At 52.7% G+C, this 17,409-nt stretch overlaps 1 protein-coding gene across 15 annotated transcripts in view; it reads left to right on the forward strand.

The window, feature by feature from the left end:
* Positions 1–17,409, forward strand: part of SIPA1L3 (signal induced proliferation associated 1 like 3) — a 237,901-nt gene that overhangs the window by 184,873 nt on the left and 35,619 nt on the right. For 14 of the 15 annotated variants that reach the window (XR_004479297.2, XR_004479296.2, XR_004479295.2 and 11 more), the window contains 3 exons: positions 5,667–5,794; positions 11,056–11,174; positions 13,751–14,178. Coding sequence is in view for 12 of the 15 variants with exons in the window: in XM_033413796.2 (XP_033269687.1) it covers positions 5,667–5,794; positions 11,056–11,174; positions 13,751–14,178 (675 nt within the window). In the remaining 3 variants the exon portion in view is untranslated. The remainder of the gene's footprint in view (positions 1–5,666; positions 5,795–11,055; positions 11,175–13,750; positions 14,179–17,409) is intronic. The other variant, XM_033413798.2, reaches the window with a different exon arrangement.

Below are 17,409 nucleotides of genomic sequence, written 5' to 3' on the forward strand. Positions count from 1 at the left end.
GCAGCACGTGGCATCTTCCCGGACCCGGGCTCGAACCCGTGTCCCCTGCATTGGCAGGCAGATTCTTAACCACTGTGCCACCTGGGAAGCCCTCATTGTGGTTTTAATTTGCATTTCTCTAACGGCTAATGATGTTGAACATCTTTGTTTTTCAATGTTTATATATTCTAGATACAAGTCCTTTGTTAGCTTTGTGGTTTGCAAATATTTTCTCCCAGTCATTAGTTTGTCTTTTCATCTTCATAACAGGGTCTTTCACAAAAGTTTTTAATTTTGACGAGCTCCAAATTATCATTGTTTTCCTGTTATGGATCATATGCTTCTGGTGTTAAATCTTAGAGCTCTGCCTAGTCCTGAGTCCTGAAGATTTTTTTTCCTAGAAGTTTTTCCTTTTTTTTTTTTTTTTGCCATGCTGTGCAGCATGCAGGATCTTAGTTCCCCGACCAGGGATCAAACCCGTGCCCCCTGCAATGGAAGCGCGGAATCCCAACCACTGGACCGCCAGGGAATTCCCTTCCTAGAAGTTTTAATTGTTTTCTATTTTACATTTAAGTTCATGATCCACTTTGAGTTTTTCAAAGCTAGTTTTTGCCTAAGGTGAAAGGTTTAGGTTGAGGTTCCTTTTTTTGCCTGCCGATGTCCAGTACCATTTATGGAAAAGGCTCTCCCTCCTCCAGTGTATTGCTTTTGCTTCTTAAAGCAAAAATTCATTGGAAGGGGAAATTAATTGGGCACATTTGTGTGAGTCTATTTCTGTAATCTCTAGACTGTTCCACTGAGCTACCCGCATGATCTCAACGCGTGCTTCCAGCAATTCTATGAGGTGGGCAGCGTGTCCCATTTTACAGAGGGAAAGGGAAAACTGAGGCTCAACAAGGTGAATCCACTTGGCCAAGGTTGGCCAAGATCACTTTTCCAGGAACCCAGGCCTATGTGATTCCAAGGGACCGACTCTGACCCAGAGCTGTCCTGCCTGCCCACGAGACTCTGAGCGCATCCTCCAAATCAGGGTGACATGCATGGTCCTTACTGGAGTCCCCACCCCACAGTGACACTTGATGGCTGTGATTTTGTGTTTCAGGCTTTCTGGCATTGGCAAGTGAAAAACTCTCACTTTTCCCTTGGATTCCAACTCTTCCCAGCCCACCCCTCTCTTCCCAGGGCACCAATGGAGCCTGACTCGGCTCTCTGTGGCCTAGGTCTCAGCAATTTTTATCTCTGTCAACAGCTAAGTTCCAAATTTTGCCAACCATTCCTAGCACACCTCAGCCCCTAAACCCCCAAAAGTGTGTCTCATGGCCAGTCACCAGCCGGCGATAAGAGGCCCGGGAACAAGTCAGGCTGCCCCAGTGGCCTTTGGCCCCAGCTCCTTTCCCCCTTTTCCTGCCGCACAGTTGACATCCTGGAGCCTGTGTGACCCAAGCCAGACATTCCAGCCCAGCCGCGGACATTCCCCCCTCAGGACTCCTGTGTCTCCTGCTGTCTTCTCCAGCGGGCCTGCAACTTGCCAAATTCATCAGGCTTTTTGGAGCTCGAAGGCCCTCATAGACAGAACCTGTCCTGTGGCCCATTTTAGATTTACTGAGACAGAAGGGCAAGATGGCCTGCACCTCATCAGCCATGTGAGAGTGGGCTTCACCTCTCTGCCCCTCAGTTTGCTCACATGTAAAACGTCTGCCCTTGGTGGTCCAATGGTTAGGGCTCTGCACTTCCACTGCAGGGGGCACAAGTTCCATTCCTGGTCAGGGAACTAGGATCCCTCATGCCACACAGCAAGGCCCAAAAAAAAGAAAAGAGAAATTAGCTGTTAAAAAAAAAAGTCTGCCTCTGAGCAGTGTTGAGGACATTCTAGGAGGGAATCTCTCTCGAGCACTTAGGACTGAGCCCGGCACACAGTAAGTGCTCTGTGAGGGTTCTGACTGTTACTGCTGCACGCAGGGCTGTGCCGGCAGCTGCAGATGCGGTCCCCGTCCTCAGGAGTTTGCCACTCTCGTGTGCAACATGAGCAAACCTCCAAACTCAGTACAGAGCGCTAAGACAGAATTGTGTACCCAGCTCAGCACCCTGCGGGGCTGGCGTGGACCCCAGACATTTGCCCATGAGGCCACCTGGCTCGCTTTTTTTTTTTTTCCTTTGTTTTTCTCTGCCACTTCCATAAAGAGCGGTATATCAGTTAGGCGGCATTTGACTTCAGACAAAATACCTAACTCAAGAAGGCATGAGCATCGGGGGGATTTATCATCATCATGTAATAAGTCCAGAGGTGGGGTGGGTCTAGGGCTGGTTAATCGTACAGGGTCGCCCTCAGGGACCTGGCTCCGTTCATGACCCCCAAGGGCTACTGTGGCCCCAGGCAAAACCGGTGCCCTGCAGAAAAAGGAGGAAGAGCTTCTCTCTGTTTCTAACAGTAAAGGAACTCGGTCACTTGCCCACCCCTGAACTAACCCCTGGCAAGGTCCCATTGGACCCCCATGACTGTCTTAAACCATCAGGATGTACACAAGTCGCGTGTCAGAGGGATGGCCGCCAGAGCAGAATCTGGACGCCACCAGCAGAGGCAAAGAAGGTGATGCTGACTGGGGTGACAGCTAGCGGTGGCTGCATCGTCCGTGCACCCTTTCCCCAGTCCTCCTGTAACGCACCCATCCACCGTTCCATCCAGGCCTGGAGCCCTGCCCTCAGGAGTTCAGTTCCGTCTTGGTACTTTCCTATATGGCGGAGTGGGAAGTTCAAAGCCAAGATCCTGGCAGCCCAAACCTGCTTCTGGGAAGTTTTGCCCAGAGCTATGCATGGTGAGATTCTGGAATGTTCCAGTTTCCAATCAGCTTGACCAGGATGTGGTAATGATAGAAATGGCCCCAAATAGGACATATTCAGCACCTAAAGAATGGTCAACATAGGTCATTCAGTTTGCACTGGGATAATAAGAAGGCTTTTTAGTGAGAGAATTACATAAATGGACAAAGTACAGGTTGTCTTGACTGGGGACAGTTAGCTGAGAGATGAAGCTGGTAACATATATCCAGCTAAAGACAGTCCATCAGGGGACTTCTCCGGCGGTCCAGTGGTTAGGATGCGGCGCTTTCACTGCCAGGGCCCAGGTTCAATCCCTGGTCGGGGAACTAAGATACCGTAAGCCACGCAGTGCAGCCAAAAAAAAAAAAAAAAGTTGGGATTGGGTTTGGCTGCTCCTCCTCGCCGACGTTCTGTCACCCTTGGCCTGTGGCCTACTGATCTTAAGGTGGCTGCTCAGCCTTAAGGAGATAATGAGGTAAAGGCACCCACCGCACACTTCCAGAGGTTGCCTGGGAGTCACGTGCAGTACTCTTATCTCATTGGCCAGGACTGCAAGGGAGCCTGGGAAATGTAGTTTGTTAGCCGATCACATTGCTGCCCCCAGTACAGTTGGGATTCCGTTATCAAGGTGGAAGCAGAGAGTAGACACTGAGGGAGCAGCCTGCAGCATCTACCACTTGGACCTTCCGCTTTCCTTTAGCTGATCCCAGCCACTGCCGTCTTCCTTTAGTACTCAGAATTCGATATGGACATTTTGAGACAATGGAATAAACACATCAACACTGCAGTTTCCAGCTGTGCTGGAGCCACATTTTACCAGGAGGTTGGCTGGCTGCTACGCTGAAGACTGCCTATGCTTTTTTATTGTTTTGACTCTTTTTTTCCTGGAGGCATTAGAGTTCAAGGTCTGGAGAAGCGGGGATACTATGTATTTTCTTGGCAGGTGAGTCAAGATGAGATATCAGGAAGTCCAGTACACCTCTGCAGCACCCCTCTGCTGCCCTGGAGGCGTTGAAGCCAGGGGTTTAGAGGTGGTCTCTACAGAGACAGCCCTGGCTGAGGGCTGGCAGGGTGACCCTGGAGAAGTCAGTTAACTCCTCTTTTGGATTTGGGGGGGTCCTGGTTTATCATCCTCTCAAGTTGCAAGTATAGGCACAGGAGCCAGATGGGGAATCACAGTATCAGCTTGATTAATGGAGGCTCAGCGACTCCTGCAAAGTCCAGGGCTTATGTCAATGGAATGTTTCTGGTGGCAAGTAGCCAAAACTTGGCTGACTCAGAATGCTGTAGGAATGTGTTATGTCACAGCAAGGAAGGTTCAGAGGCAGAGCAGGCTCCAGGGAGGGTTAATCCAGCCTCCCGACAACATCATCAAGGGCCCGGTGCCTACTCCCTTCCACGCTCAGCACTGGCCTTGTTCTCAGGCTGGTTGGGAGAGGGTGACAGCGGCTCTGAGCCCAGCAACACCTGGTGAAGAAGGGAGGCCATCTTTCCATGTCAGCTCCCTTCGGAGCAAGGAGACTTTTCCCCAAAGCTCCTCAGCAGACTTCCCCCATTTCAGTCAGGTTATGCTGGGTAACAGATGCCTGAAAATTGCAGTGACCAAAGCCAGCGAAGGTTTATTTTGCACCCACACCGCAGGTCCAGCACTGGTTGGACCTCTCAGGACGCAGGCTGCCTCACAGCTCACTGGTGAGAACTAGTCACACAGTCCCAGCCAGCCGTCTCAAGGGGCAAGGAAGTGTGGTCCTGCCATGTGCTTGCCAGGTGAAGAGCCAGAAGTATTTCATGGGAGTCTTAATAACTCACATCCTCTCACATCTCATGTGCCTGTCCCTAACCAACCCCAGGCAGGGGGAAGGTTTCCGCCATGACTGGCTCTGATCTGAGGTGGAATGGACGTTGGGAGGCGTCCACAGGATTCACTCCGGGTTCATAGAGAATGTCTGTGGGACCTGAGGCCACAGAGAACCTTTTGCCAATCCCTCCGTTAAATCTCAGCCCTTGCCTGCGGGCGTGCAGGGCCAGCCTCCAAGAGAATCTCTGTCTAGGAGACAACTTTGTTATTTCATTCCTCCACGACCCTGTGAAGCAGAAAGTGTCATTTTTCAGACAGGAAAACGGCAGCTCAAACTGATGAGCGCTTGCCCAACCAAGGTCACGCAGCTAGTAAGGGATGGAGCTGGGGTTGAGCCCAGGCCTGCCTTGTTCTGAAGCCTGAGCCCACAGCTTCTCCTCTGCAGCTCTTTCCTCCACCAGAGAGACATACACAGTTCCGGCCTGTCAGCCTCAGGCTAAGCTCTGGACACACAGGACGATATTCAGTCCTGCAAGGAAGGACCTACTGCAGTTGCCTCTTGACAACTAGGGAAACTGAGGCTCAGGGCAAGGGAGTGACTGTACCTGGCTGGGCAAGAGGCCGAGGGGAGGTTTGATCACCAGGCCGCCAGGTTCCAGGCCTCCTATACCTACAAACGCAGCCTTATCCTGCCCTCCTCCACCAGAGATAGAGGGAGCCCAAGACAGGCCTGGGGGTGGGGGCTGCTGATGACAGCTCACCCCGTTTCGCAGCCAAGAAACGGGACCCCGGAGGAGCCTCTGGGTAGGGCTGTTGCCCAGGTGCCTTCTGCCCCCTCCTTCCTTGAGGACCCCACCTGGCCCACATGCCCTGCCACCACCAGCTCCCTGGCATGCTTCCCGTGCAGAACTCACTCCTGACCCTCAGTTAATAGCACGTTTCCAGGCTTCCTCACCTAGCCTCCCCTCTGCACGGGGCCTCCCGTGTATTTAAAACCCCACATCGAGGAAGTCTCACTGGTTTTGGCACACCAGCCCTTCACCCTGTGTTTGGTCCTCTTACTCCCCTGCAGGTACACAGCCGCCCCACACCCACTGCTGTCTTTTGATCCCCACTTCAGCCACGACGGGACGTCCAGCGGCGAGTCCTCCTCAGGCGGCCTGACCAGCCAGGAGAGCACCATGGAGCGCCAGAAGCCAGGTAAGGTCTCCGCAGGCCAGCTGTGCCCCTGGCCTCACCCTGCACAACCTCTTAGTCACAGCGTGACAGGTGACACCCCTCCTCCTGTCAGTGATGGATAAAACACAAAAGAACGCTGTAAGTGCCCCACGTAAGATTAGAGAGGTCGCCCGGGAGAGCGGCAGGGACCAGTGAGCCAGATCCATCTCCACCCGGGCAGGGCATCAGCGGACGGGGTCTGTCGACACTGTCGGCCAGGAGCCAGGGCACAGGTGTGTGTGCGGCTTGGAGGTGGGGACCACCGGGGGAAGTCGTTGAAAAGGGCTGGAAGTGGTGCTCTCAGGGGAGCCGAGCCGGCAGCGTTCTGAGGCTGCTCGTTACATAAAGCTTCCCGTGTTGCTTCTCGACTGCTGTGCTGAGAAACGAGCCCAGATCTGGAGCATCTAGCGTGATAGCGTATCTCAAAGTGAACACGCCCGTGTTCCACACCCAGGGCAAGAGACAGACGTGGCCAGCCTCCTGGAGGGCCCCAGCCCCTCCCAATCAGTATCCCCAAAGGCCACCCCTGTCTTGCTTCCCGCGACCAGACTTAATCTTGCCTGGTTTTGAACTTCACGCATATGGGATGTGGACTCCCACTGGATGCACTGTGTGTGTGTGTGTGTGTGTGTGTGTGTGTGTGTGTGTGTGTGTGTGTGTGTGTGTGTGTGTGTGGCTTCTGTTGCTCAGTATTGTGTTGGTAAGGGTCGGCCACGTGGTTGTGTGTAGCCACGCCATTTCTGAGTAGCATATCCATTGTCTGAATGACCCACAATTTCTTACTTGAGTCTAACGTTGAAGGACATTTGGATGGTTTCCAGTTAGGGGCTGCTTAGAATAGTGCTGCCAGGAATACCCTCATACCTGTCTTTTGATGAACACATACTCACATTTCTGCAGGGAGTATACCTAGCAGTGGAATTGCCGGGTCACGCGTTTAACTTTATAAGAGACTGCCAAACCATTTACACCACTCCCACCAACGACAGAGAGAGAGTTCTATGTGCTCCGTCCTCACCAGCCTTTTCATTTCAGCCTTCCTAGTGGGCACGTAGTAGTATCATGTTGTGTTTTTAATTTGCATTTTTCTGATGCCTGATGAGACTGAGCATCTTCTCGTCTGTCTGTTCTTCTATGTATAAGTATTAATCATGGGCATGTACTACTTAGAAGAATGTCTTAAACACGATTCCTCATAACAAAGTTGTAGCCCCTTTGAAGTGTGAGAACCAGCAGGTGATGGGTGGGTTCAAAAGAAAGACAATCAGTGAAGTGTCAGAGAGCGCTGACGTCAGAGGGGCAGGAGATGGAGGTGTCCACGCAGCGGGTGTTCGAGAGTATCCAGGCAGCTCTTGGCGGGGAGGACCATGGCAGCACATCACCGGCTCCCCCGGGCACTGTGGGGCAGGGGAGAGGTTGCCTGCCCCAGGATTAGCGTCCTGGAGAATTCCTCAGCACCCCCACCCCATGGTTCTCTTAAACCAGGGACAACGGTTGGACTGCAGGCAAGCAGATCGCCCCAACCCCCAACTGTCTGCCACTGCTGCTGCCTCCGGGACCTGCAGACATGGGTTTGCTCCTCTCCTCAGCACGCTTGATCCTGCCCGCAGTCTGTGATCTTTGCTCCAGCACAGGCAGATTTGCATCCTTTTCCCCCCACCCCACCCAGTTGAGAAGAAGAGAAACGCGTTGCTTGGCGATGTCATTACAACAAAGTGTAGAATAAGAAGGAAATTTTTCCAGCATTCACCATGGGCCCCAAATAAGGAGTCACAGAAGCTCACCATGGTCCCTCCTTTCTTTCCTCTTCTGTCCCCTAGAGCTCGTCTCCCCTCTCACTTCCTTGAGACCTTGTTATAAGTTGACTAACCCCTCCCTGCACACACACACATCAGGGCAGTCTGTGTCTAGGAGCTGTCATAAAGTTTAGAATGTATTCAAGACCAGGGTGGGGGAATCAGGTGCCACGATGGATGTGGGGATGTGCCCAGCCCTGGTCAGATGACCGTGATTGCAGTGACAGCAGTACGGTTTCCGGTGCTGTACACTCCCTCCTGTTTAATCATCTCAGGAACACGACAGATTGGGTGCCGTGACTGCCCTGTTTTAGAAACGAGGAAGATGAGGCACAGAAAGGTTGTCCCTTGTCAGAGGTCCCTGCTGGTGAGTAGTATCATTGAGATTTGAATCAAGACCTGTTGGTTCTAGAACCCTCCTTAACCCTCATCACCCACAGACAACACCACAGTCCCTCACCACAGAGTGAGTGTTTCTCAAGCCTCAGCGCACCCAGGTTAGGAAGGTGGCCCCAGAGCCACCAGCTGCCCCAGGCCCGTGCCTGGCCGTGTTTTCAGCACGTCTCTCACAGCCACGTCCATGTCTGTCACCCACCCAGGTGTGTCAAGAGTGAAGCAGGAGCGCCAGAAGGTCACTGGGGCCCAGTTCAGAGGGCCGGTGAAGGGCCCAGGATCAGGGCCTGCTAAGGGCAGGGCTAGGGACAAAGGGGACACTGGGGCGGCCAAGGAGGGGCAGGAACCTAGCCCTTCATCCCTCCATTCATTCAACACGTCACCAATGATATGTGCCAGGCTGGGTGCCAGGGATACAGTGTGAGCCAGACAGGCGTGTCCCCTGCCTTCTTGGTGCTGACAGTTGGTGGGAGAGACAGGCAATAGCAGGAGCACCGAGTAATAAATACTCACTAATAATGCTGAGTATTAAGTGGAAACAAACACAGTGCCTAGAGAGCTTGGTAGGGTCTGGGGGTGAGGGTGTCTCTGAGCAAATCACATTTCAGGCGAGGCTAGAAGAATGCAGAGGAGCCAACTGGGAGGAGAACATTCCAGGGAAAGGGAGCTGGTTGCAGACCCTGAGGTAGCAGGGGGTGTGGTGTTGGTTGAACAGGAAAGAGGCCGAGTGGCTGGAGAAGTGAGAGATGAGGCCAGGGAGGTGACGGGGAGAGCATGGTGGGGACTCCGTCCTTCACTCAGAACCACAGGACTCAGTTCTTCTGAGCACAGGAGGGATGGACTCTGACTCGGGTGTTCACAGGGTCCCTCTAGCTACAGATTCTTGCAGGGTGGGGCCAGCAGAGAGGGAGAGATGGGCAGGTTCTGGATATGGTCCTTTGGAGGTAAAGTTAGAATTCCCTGATGCTCAAGGATGATAACCAGTTTCTGACCCGAGCAGCTGAAAGGATGGAGATGATGAGAGATGCAGGTTTGGGGGCAGATAAGGAGTTGGCTTTGGCCGTGTCCAGTGGGAAGTGCCCAGCAGACGCCCAGTGGAGGCGTGTGAGGGAGCCATATATACAAGTCTGAAGTTACGGGGAGAGGTCCAGCCAGAGACAGAAGTGTGGGAGCCACTGGTGTCATAGGTGGTAGAGAAGGCTGGGTGTGCATGCCATGGGCTTGGCTCTCTGCAGAAATGTGGTCTCCTGGCATGGTCTGCCCACTTCCCAGGGGACCAGAGCCTCCTGGGCGTGTCGGATGCTTCCAGGGAGGAAAAGCGTCTGTAGAGGTAAAGTAGGTGGACAAAGCAGCCAGCCTGACCACTCTCATGACCATGGTTCCCAAATGAAAGCCACGTGGGCAGTGACACCCTCGGCAGTGTCCAGCCAAGCTGCTCTCTGCCGTGTCCCTGAGTGCCGTGCCTGGCCCTCCAGGCCCACCTTCCCCAGCAGGAACATGGGCCCAGAGCCCTCTGGGGCTGCACTGGGGGCAGCAGTGTGTATGGTTGTGAGCTCAGCCTCCGACAGGCCTGGTGAGAAGTTCTGAGTCGGCTGTGTGACCTTGGCGGTGACCTCCTCTCTCCCAGCCTCAGGTCCCTCTGCTGTGGCGGACACCCTAAGTGTCTCTCCTTGCAGGGTGCTTTCGGGGTCCAGTGGGATCACACCTGCCCAGCCCTCGGCACAGGACCCAGCCCATCACGAAGGGAATGACGACTTCTGCTTCTCGAGCACTCACTCTGCACTGTCACTGGAGTTGTCATTATTGGGGAAGCACAGAGAGGGTACAGGGGTTGAGAGCACAGGTCTGAAGCTCTTTCTTACTTTGTGACCTTGGACCAGTTACTTAACCTCTCTGAGTCTTAATGTTCTCTTTCATCTATTACACTGGTCCTAATATCCACCTCACAGTATCACTGAGAGGATGTAGCAAGGTAATGCGTGCAAAGCACTTATAGTAATACCTGATACAGACGTGTGCTTAATAATAATTATCGTTATTATAATTATTCAGCACTGATCAAAATTGTGGGCTCTGGTGTTAGACCGCCTGGGTTTGGGTCCTCTGTTAGTGCATTTGCAAGTTTGATAGATACCAACTAGCCCTCCACCGGGGTTGTGTGTTTTTTTAAGATCCGATGCTCCATTCAGGCACACTGGCTAGCCTTGGGAATTTAGACTAATTTACACCCACACCAGCCATCCTGATTTTAAACCTGTTTCACCTTTGAACCAGCCATTCCACTTAGAGAATTCTGTCCCAAACATAATTCCACGCTTGCTCAAAGTTGGGTATAGAGGGAAGGCCACAAGAACGTTAAGAAAAATCGAAAATAACCGGAATGTCCAATCAGCAGGAAACTGGTTAAATCATTGATGTCCATTCACATGATGGAACACTGTGCAGCTATTAAAAATAAGGTAACTTCATGTTCAGTTAACTTATGTGAAGATGTATTATGAAGATACAGAGCAAAAAGCAAGTGTAAGTATTATTTATTTGTAAAGTAAGAAATCAAGTTGTGAGACATTGCTTATTATGATTCCACTTTAATTTAACCAAAAAAAGCTACGCACGTTTAAGCAACAAAGGAATGCGACCTCGGTTACATAAAGAATCTTATTCACCAAAAGACGGTCAGTCTCATAGAAAAATGGGTAAAGGATATGAGCAAGTAATTTACAAAATAGGAAATGCAAATGGCCAGTAAGGATGAAAAGGTGCTCAAGCTCCTTTGTGGGTGGAGGGCTGTTGGAGGGCTTCGCGAACTTAACGCATGTCAAGCACTAGAATGGTGCCTGGCACACGGTAAGTGCTCAGTAAACATTCTGTTACCGAGTGTTGTTAGGCCCCAAGACATGAGTTGATGGGGGTCGTGGCCGTGTGTGAGCTGAGCAGACAAGCTGGCAGAGGGGCGGGACCATCCAACCACATTAAGGACCAGATTCTTTGGGTGAACTTGGGCCAGAGCCTGAGTCATCTCTGACCACTGGTGTGTCTCCTGTCTTAATGCAGAGCCTTTGTGGCATGTGCCCGCCCAGGCCCGGCTCTCGGCCATGACTGGAAGCAGCGGGAGCAAGCACACCTCCAGGCAGGACACAGCAGGCAAAGATTCCCCCAACAGGCATTCCAAGGTGAGTCTGGGCCCCGCCTGCCAACCCCGGGGGCCACCTTACCCGCCCTGACTGCCTAGGGCTGGGCGGCTTCACCTGGGTGTGGGCCTCTGAGCAGCACACATGAGCACATGCTCCACCTCTGCCCGCTTCTGCTCCAGCAGAGGGGCGAGATGCCTGGTCTGGAGTTAGACCCAGCCAGGCGCACATCCTGGCTCCAGCCCCTGCCATCCACGTCATCTTGAGCAAAGACCTTCAGCCCCTGAAGCCACAGTTTCCTCATTACCTCAGCTGTGGTAGGTGTCTTCACCAGCTCGGGCTGCTGTAAGAAAAATGCCACAGGCTGGGTGGCTGGTGAGCAACAGAAATTTATGTCTTACAGTTCTGGAGGCTGGGAAGTCCAAGGTCAAGGCGCAGGGAGATTCAGCGTCTGGTGAGAACCTGCCTCCTGGTTCACAGACGGCCTTCCCTCCACCTCATGTGTGAAGGGAGCTCTCTGTGCTCCCTTTTATAAGGATATAAATACATATATGGATTTTATAACCCCATTCATGAGGAATATATAAACATATATAGGATAAATATGTGAAAATATATAGCGGTTTTATAATCCCATTCATGAGGGCTCTACCCTCATAACCACCTAATCACTTCCCAAAGGCCCTCCCTCCTAATACCATCCCACTGGAGATGAGGATTCAGCCTATGAATATTGGGGGAACACAGACTATTCAATCTACAGCAATAGGTTAACTGCTATAACAGACAGCCCCCAGATCTCAGTGACCTCACACAATAGAAGTTTATTCCCCTTTCAAATAACAATTCAGTGTGGGTACTCGGTGAGCAGCTTTCCACATGGTGATTCAGGAACCCAGGCTCCCTCCCTCTTGTAGCTGTCCCTCAGGGCCTCAGAGCCCTCCCCTGGGTCCCTGCCTCTTTGCAGCAGATGAGGGTAGGAGGGAGAGGGAAGGTTTTTGTGGCTCAGACCTGGAAATGGCATAAGTCACTTTTTTTTTCTGGCTGCGTTGGGTCTTCGTTGCTGCGTGCAGGCTTCTCATTCCTTGAGGTGGATTCTCTTGTTGCAGAGCTCAGGCTCTAGGCGCACGGGCTCAGTAGTTGTGGCGCACGGGCTTAGTTGCTCCGCGGCATGTGGGATCTTCCCGGACCAGGGCTCGAACCCATGTCCGCTGCATTGGCAGGCGGATTCTTAACCACTCTGCCACCAGGGAAGCCCCGACATAAATCACTTTTACCTATATTGCACTGGCCAGGACTGTTATCACGTGGCCACAGGTCACTGCAGGAGGAACTGGGAAATGTAGTCCTGTGTACACGCCCAGGAGAAGGAGATAGTTTTGGTGAGCAGTTGGAAGTCTCTTCACATCTATTCATTCAGTGAGTGTTTGATGGGCCCATACAGTGTGCCAGGCATTGGGACCACAGTGTTGAAGAGGGCAGATGCACCCCTGTGCTCACAAAGTTGGCATCCCAGCGGGGGCAACAAGCAGTAAGCAAAGAAACAGATTTCATTATATAATGGTAAGAACCAATTCTTGCTGTGAAAGAAAAACAAAGTACAGTCAAGGGAAAAGAGTGTCAAGCACAGCTACTTTAGGATGAGGTGGTCAGAGAAGGCCTTTGAGGAGGTAACCTTTAAGCAAAATCTTGGATGAAGTAAGGAGCAACGCATGAAAATATCTGAGGGAAGAGCATTGTAGACAGAGGGAACAGCAAGTGCAAAGGCCCTGAGGGGGCAGTGTGCCTGGCATACTCAAAGAACAGCGAGAAGGCCAGTGTGGCTCGAGGAGAGTGATCAAGAGGGAGGCGGGAGATAAAGTTAGAGACCAGAACCTGGAACCAGATCACACAGGGCCTCAGAGGCCATGGTGAGGACTCTTGCTTTTCCCCTGAGTGAGCAGGGAGAGGACATGAACTGACGCAAGTGTTCACAGCCTGTCTCTGGCTGCGTGTAGGGAACAGATGGGGGGCCAGGGGTGAGGGGAGACAGGGACAGGGAGTTGGGAGACCAGGGAGGAGGCTCCTGCCATGGTCCAGCAGGAGGCAGTGGTGGACAGGACCGGGGTGGGGGGGAGCCACAGAGGGAGGAGAAGTGGCAGGTTTGCATCTGTTCCGAAGATTCAGGCGACAGGATTTGGTGTTGGACTAGATACGGGTGTGAGAGCAAAAGCAGCATCGAGTGACTCCACGGCTCTTGGGTGGAGCAGCTGAAAGGACGGAGGTGCCGTTGTGAGACAGGCAAGAGGCGAATTCAGGAGGGAAGGCCAGGAGCTCAGTTTCAGACGTGTTCAGCTTAAGCTGTGGGCAGCGTGTTGCATATGTGCTGTCATTTATCCCTCTGATCAACCTCATGGGGCAGGGTTATTATCAACCCATTTTACAGATGTGGAAACTGAGGCACAGGGAAGTTCAATCAGTTGCCCAAGACAGCAAGGCCAGTAAGTGGGGGAGCCAGAGTTCGAAGCTGTCCGGCTCCAGGGTTCACACTTAGGGGTAGGGAGGACCCAGAGAAGGAAGTTTGCCCCCCGCCCCCCACACCCAGAGTCTAGGAATGACACACTTCTCCTGCCTTCCAGGGAGAGCCTCAGTACTCCAGTCATTCCAGCAGCAATACCCTCTCCAGCAACGCGTCCAGCAGCCACAGCGATGATCGCTGGTTCGACCCCCTGGACCCACTGGAGCCAGAGCAAGACCCTCTCTCCAAGGGCGGCTCCAGTGACAGTGGCATTGACACCACCCTCTACACCTCTAGCCCCAGCTGCTTGTCCCTGGCCAAGACGTCTCGGCCGGCCAAGCCACACAAGCCCCCGGGAAGTATGGGCCTCTGTGGAGGCGGGCGCGAGGCTGCCGGGCGGTCCCACCATACAGACCGGCGTCGGGAGGTCTCGCCCGCCCCTGGGGTCACTGGCCAGAACAAGGGCTACCGACCGAAGCTGTACTCCTCAGGCTCCAGCACCCCTACAGGCCTGGCTGGGGGCAGCCGCGACCCACCGAGGCAGTCCAGGTAAGACACTGAATCTAGTCCAAGTCCTTCAGGGGGACCCTGACCACCACCTGCATCCCTCACAGTCCTGACAGTGGTGTTCCCCTCCCCAGAAACATGCTCACAGATGGGAATGCTCGCACCTTAGTTTGCTTACAGAGTTGGGAGACTCGTGGACCACCCCCTGCTGCCATCCATTGGCCTTTAAGGATGCCAGTAGAGGGAGGTAGATCCCTGGCTGTCTGTCTCATCTGTCTCTGGTTCAGTCTGACCCTCAGTCTCTTTCCTTTTCTCTCTCCTGAGACTAATAGTTTTTACACTTTCTGGGAGCCACAGACTGTTTCTGTTAGGAGTGCATTTGTCTGGAGGTAATAGGAAACCTGACCCACAGTGGCTTAAACAAATAGAGGTTTAATAGTCCCCTTTTGGGAAGTCCAGAGAGGGCAGAGCTGGGCTGGTGCAGCAGCGGCTCAGGGAGGGCCTCAAGGCCTAGCAGCCTGTGTCTTCCTGCTCCATCACCCTCCTCATGCTGGCTGTGACTTCCTGGTCTCCAGATGGCTGTGGTGGCCCTGGGGGACATGGGGACAGAGAACAGAGGAAAGACGGCAGCATCTGTGTAGCTCCGTGTCTGTGGAGAAAGCAAAAGCTTTCCCAGAACCCCCTTCAGCAGGCAGTGTCACATGGCCATCTCAGCTACAAGGAAGTCTGGGAGATCATGGGTTAGCCTTCCAGCCTTCATAGTAAAGGGCAGTGTGGTCTCCAGACAGTCCACTGGAGGGCTGTTCAACACAGATTCCCCTGACCTACTGGGTGGGGCCTGAGAGTATGCGTTTTTACAAAGTTCCGTGCAGATGCTAATGTTGCTGGTCCCGGGACCACGCTTTGAGAACCACTGGTAGAGAGGCAGACAGGGTAATAAGTGAGAACGAACAGGCATTGACTAACCAACAACCTGGAGTCTGGACCACACACACTGCGAATGTGATGAAAGCCACGAACTGCCTCCTGGAAAAGTTCTGCCGTCACAGGACTCAGCCCGGTCCAGGGGCCCCCTCAGAGGTCTGCGGCCCCAGGCAGGGATTACTGTGCTGCAGTCCCCAGTGTGCACCCCTGAGGCCACCACCTCCTTTCTCCTCCCTGACCACACCTGAGCAGGGGCCAGCCCGTGTCCAGGACCTCCATTAGGGGCCTTCATCTCCCTTGGCTTCCTGACACCTTGGCCCGTCCCCAGACCTGCGCCTCTCTCCACACAGGACACGTGCACCCAGGCGGTGGCCTCAGACCTCCTTGACCACAACCCACAGTGGACTTGGGTCTTTGACTATACAGAAATATCTATATATTTTAAAAAGGTGAAGCAAAAATCTCCCTAGCAGTTCCTAGCCTGGCCGTGCAAAGCCCTTTAATCCAGTCTGCTCTGTTGAGAAGGTTTGAGCGCTGCTCCCTACCTCCTTAAAGGATCTCATGACCGAGCGGCGGTTCTCTTGTTACCAAATTCAGGTTCTGCTGCTTGACACTCGAAAGCCAATATTGGAGAGACAGGTGTTGATCGGAAAGGAAAATATGCAGAAGCGTGAGGGAGTTTAGCTGTTGTAGAAGTTAAAGTATTTAACTAGATTCTAAGACCAAGGGGCTGCTTACCCTCTGACAGACTTGGAAACCACGGTATTTGAGAGTGTCCGTCTGTCAGTGCTTTCCCTCACTGTGGCCCTGGTCCCCCTGGAGTCAGGAGCCAGGAGAAGGGTGAGGGTGGAGAGAAAGGGTGCCCCAGGGAGTTAGGTCTCTGTCTGAGCCAGCCTCCCTAGACAGATAGATGTTAATCATTTGAACTCACGGACTCTTTTGAACAGCTCATTCATTTATTTATCCATTCATTTCATTCACAAATATTTCTCAGGGATTTGTTGTGTCCCAGGGACTACGCTGAGAGCTAAGGAGAAGTAACGAGCAAATTCAGACGAGGCCCCCAGCCCTCACCTCACCCACCATCTGTTGAGGGAGACAGAGTAGAATCAGGTCATCACTGAGACAGATGTCAAAGTGCGCCCACCGAGAGGGCCTCAGTGCTATGCGGGTCCCAGGTCCCTGCTGTGGTAGGCCCCGTGTTGGGCACAGGCCCATGTCAGTAAGGCTCCGTAGCTGTAAGGTTTTGGAGTCTGTGATATAAAGGCAGCGGTGCTGGGGAGTAGACTATGTCTGAGGCAGCGGGGTGGGTATAAAATTACTCTGCGTCTGAGAGAAGGATTTGCTGAACCCAGAAATGAAGGGAATAAAATGGGAGAGGAACCTGCTACAAAAGAGGGCCCTGCGGTTGGGAGCTTTAATTTGCATACAGACAATTGATGCTAATTGCAAATCATTCTTATCTACTCATTAAAGCTGCTTCCTGAAGTTTTCTCCTAGGCAACCAGGCTTTAGTGTGAAGCAGCATTTCCCAAAATGGGGTGCTTGAGGTGATTTGGGTGGTGTGGGGAGGAAAATGTTTTATTTTAAATGGATGTTAGGAAAAGTGTTATCAACCCATCCCCTGATTTTACAGATATTGCCTTGGACAAATTAAGGAAAATTAAATGAGTTGATTTAAAGAAACAAATGTGTTCATGGTAGATGAGAGCGTGGACTCCAGAGTCAGCCCACTGGGGTTTGAGCGCCACCCCACACCGCCTTGTCTTGGCTGTGTGGCCTTGGGCAAATTACTGAACCTCTCTGGGCCTCAGTTTCCTCATCTGTGAAATGGGGGCCCTGTCACTGTCCCTAACTAAGGCCATGTCGATGTCCCTAGCTAAGGCCCTGACACTGTCCCTAACAGCCTGAGCTGTCCCTAACTAAAACTCTGACGCTGTCCGTAAGAAAGGCCCTGACTGTGTCATTAAGGCCTTGATGCTGTCCCTAACTAAGGACCTGAGCTGTTTCTAACTAATGGCCTGAGCTGTCCCTAACTAAAGCTTGACGCTGTCCCTAACTAAGGGCCTGATGCTTTTCCCAACCAAGGCCCTGAATCTATCCCTAAGACGCTGAATCTGTCCCTAGCTAAGGCCATGACGCTGTCCCTAACTAAAAGCCTGACTCTGTCTTACCTAAGAACCTGAGCATCAGCACTTTATTTAGGGACAGCGCCAGGGCCTTAGTGAGGGCTCAAAGTCAATGGGGGAGACATATCCCTCCCCAGATAGTGACAGCCCATAGTGGTCAGGGCCAGGGTGAGGGGAGCGTTCAGGGTGTGGGAGCCCAAAGGAGGGGCCTGACCCAGTA

Source organism: Orcinus orca, chromosome 20, assembly GCF_937001465.1.
Source record: "Orcinus orca chromosome 20, mOrcOrc1.1, whole genome shotgun sequence".
Taxonomy (NCBI): domain Eukaryota; kingdom Metazoa; phylum Chordata; class Mammalia; order Artiodactyla; family Delphinidae; genus Orcinus; species Orcinus orca.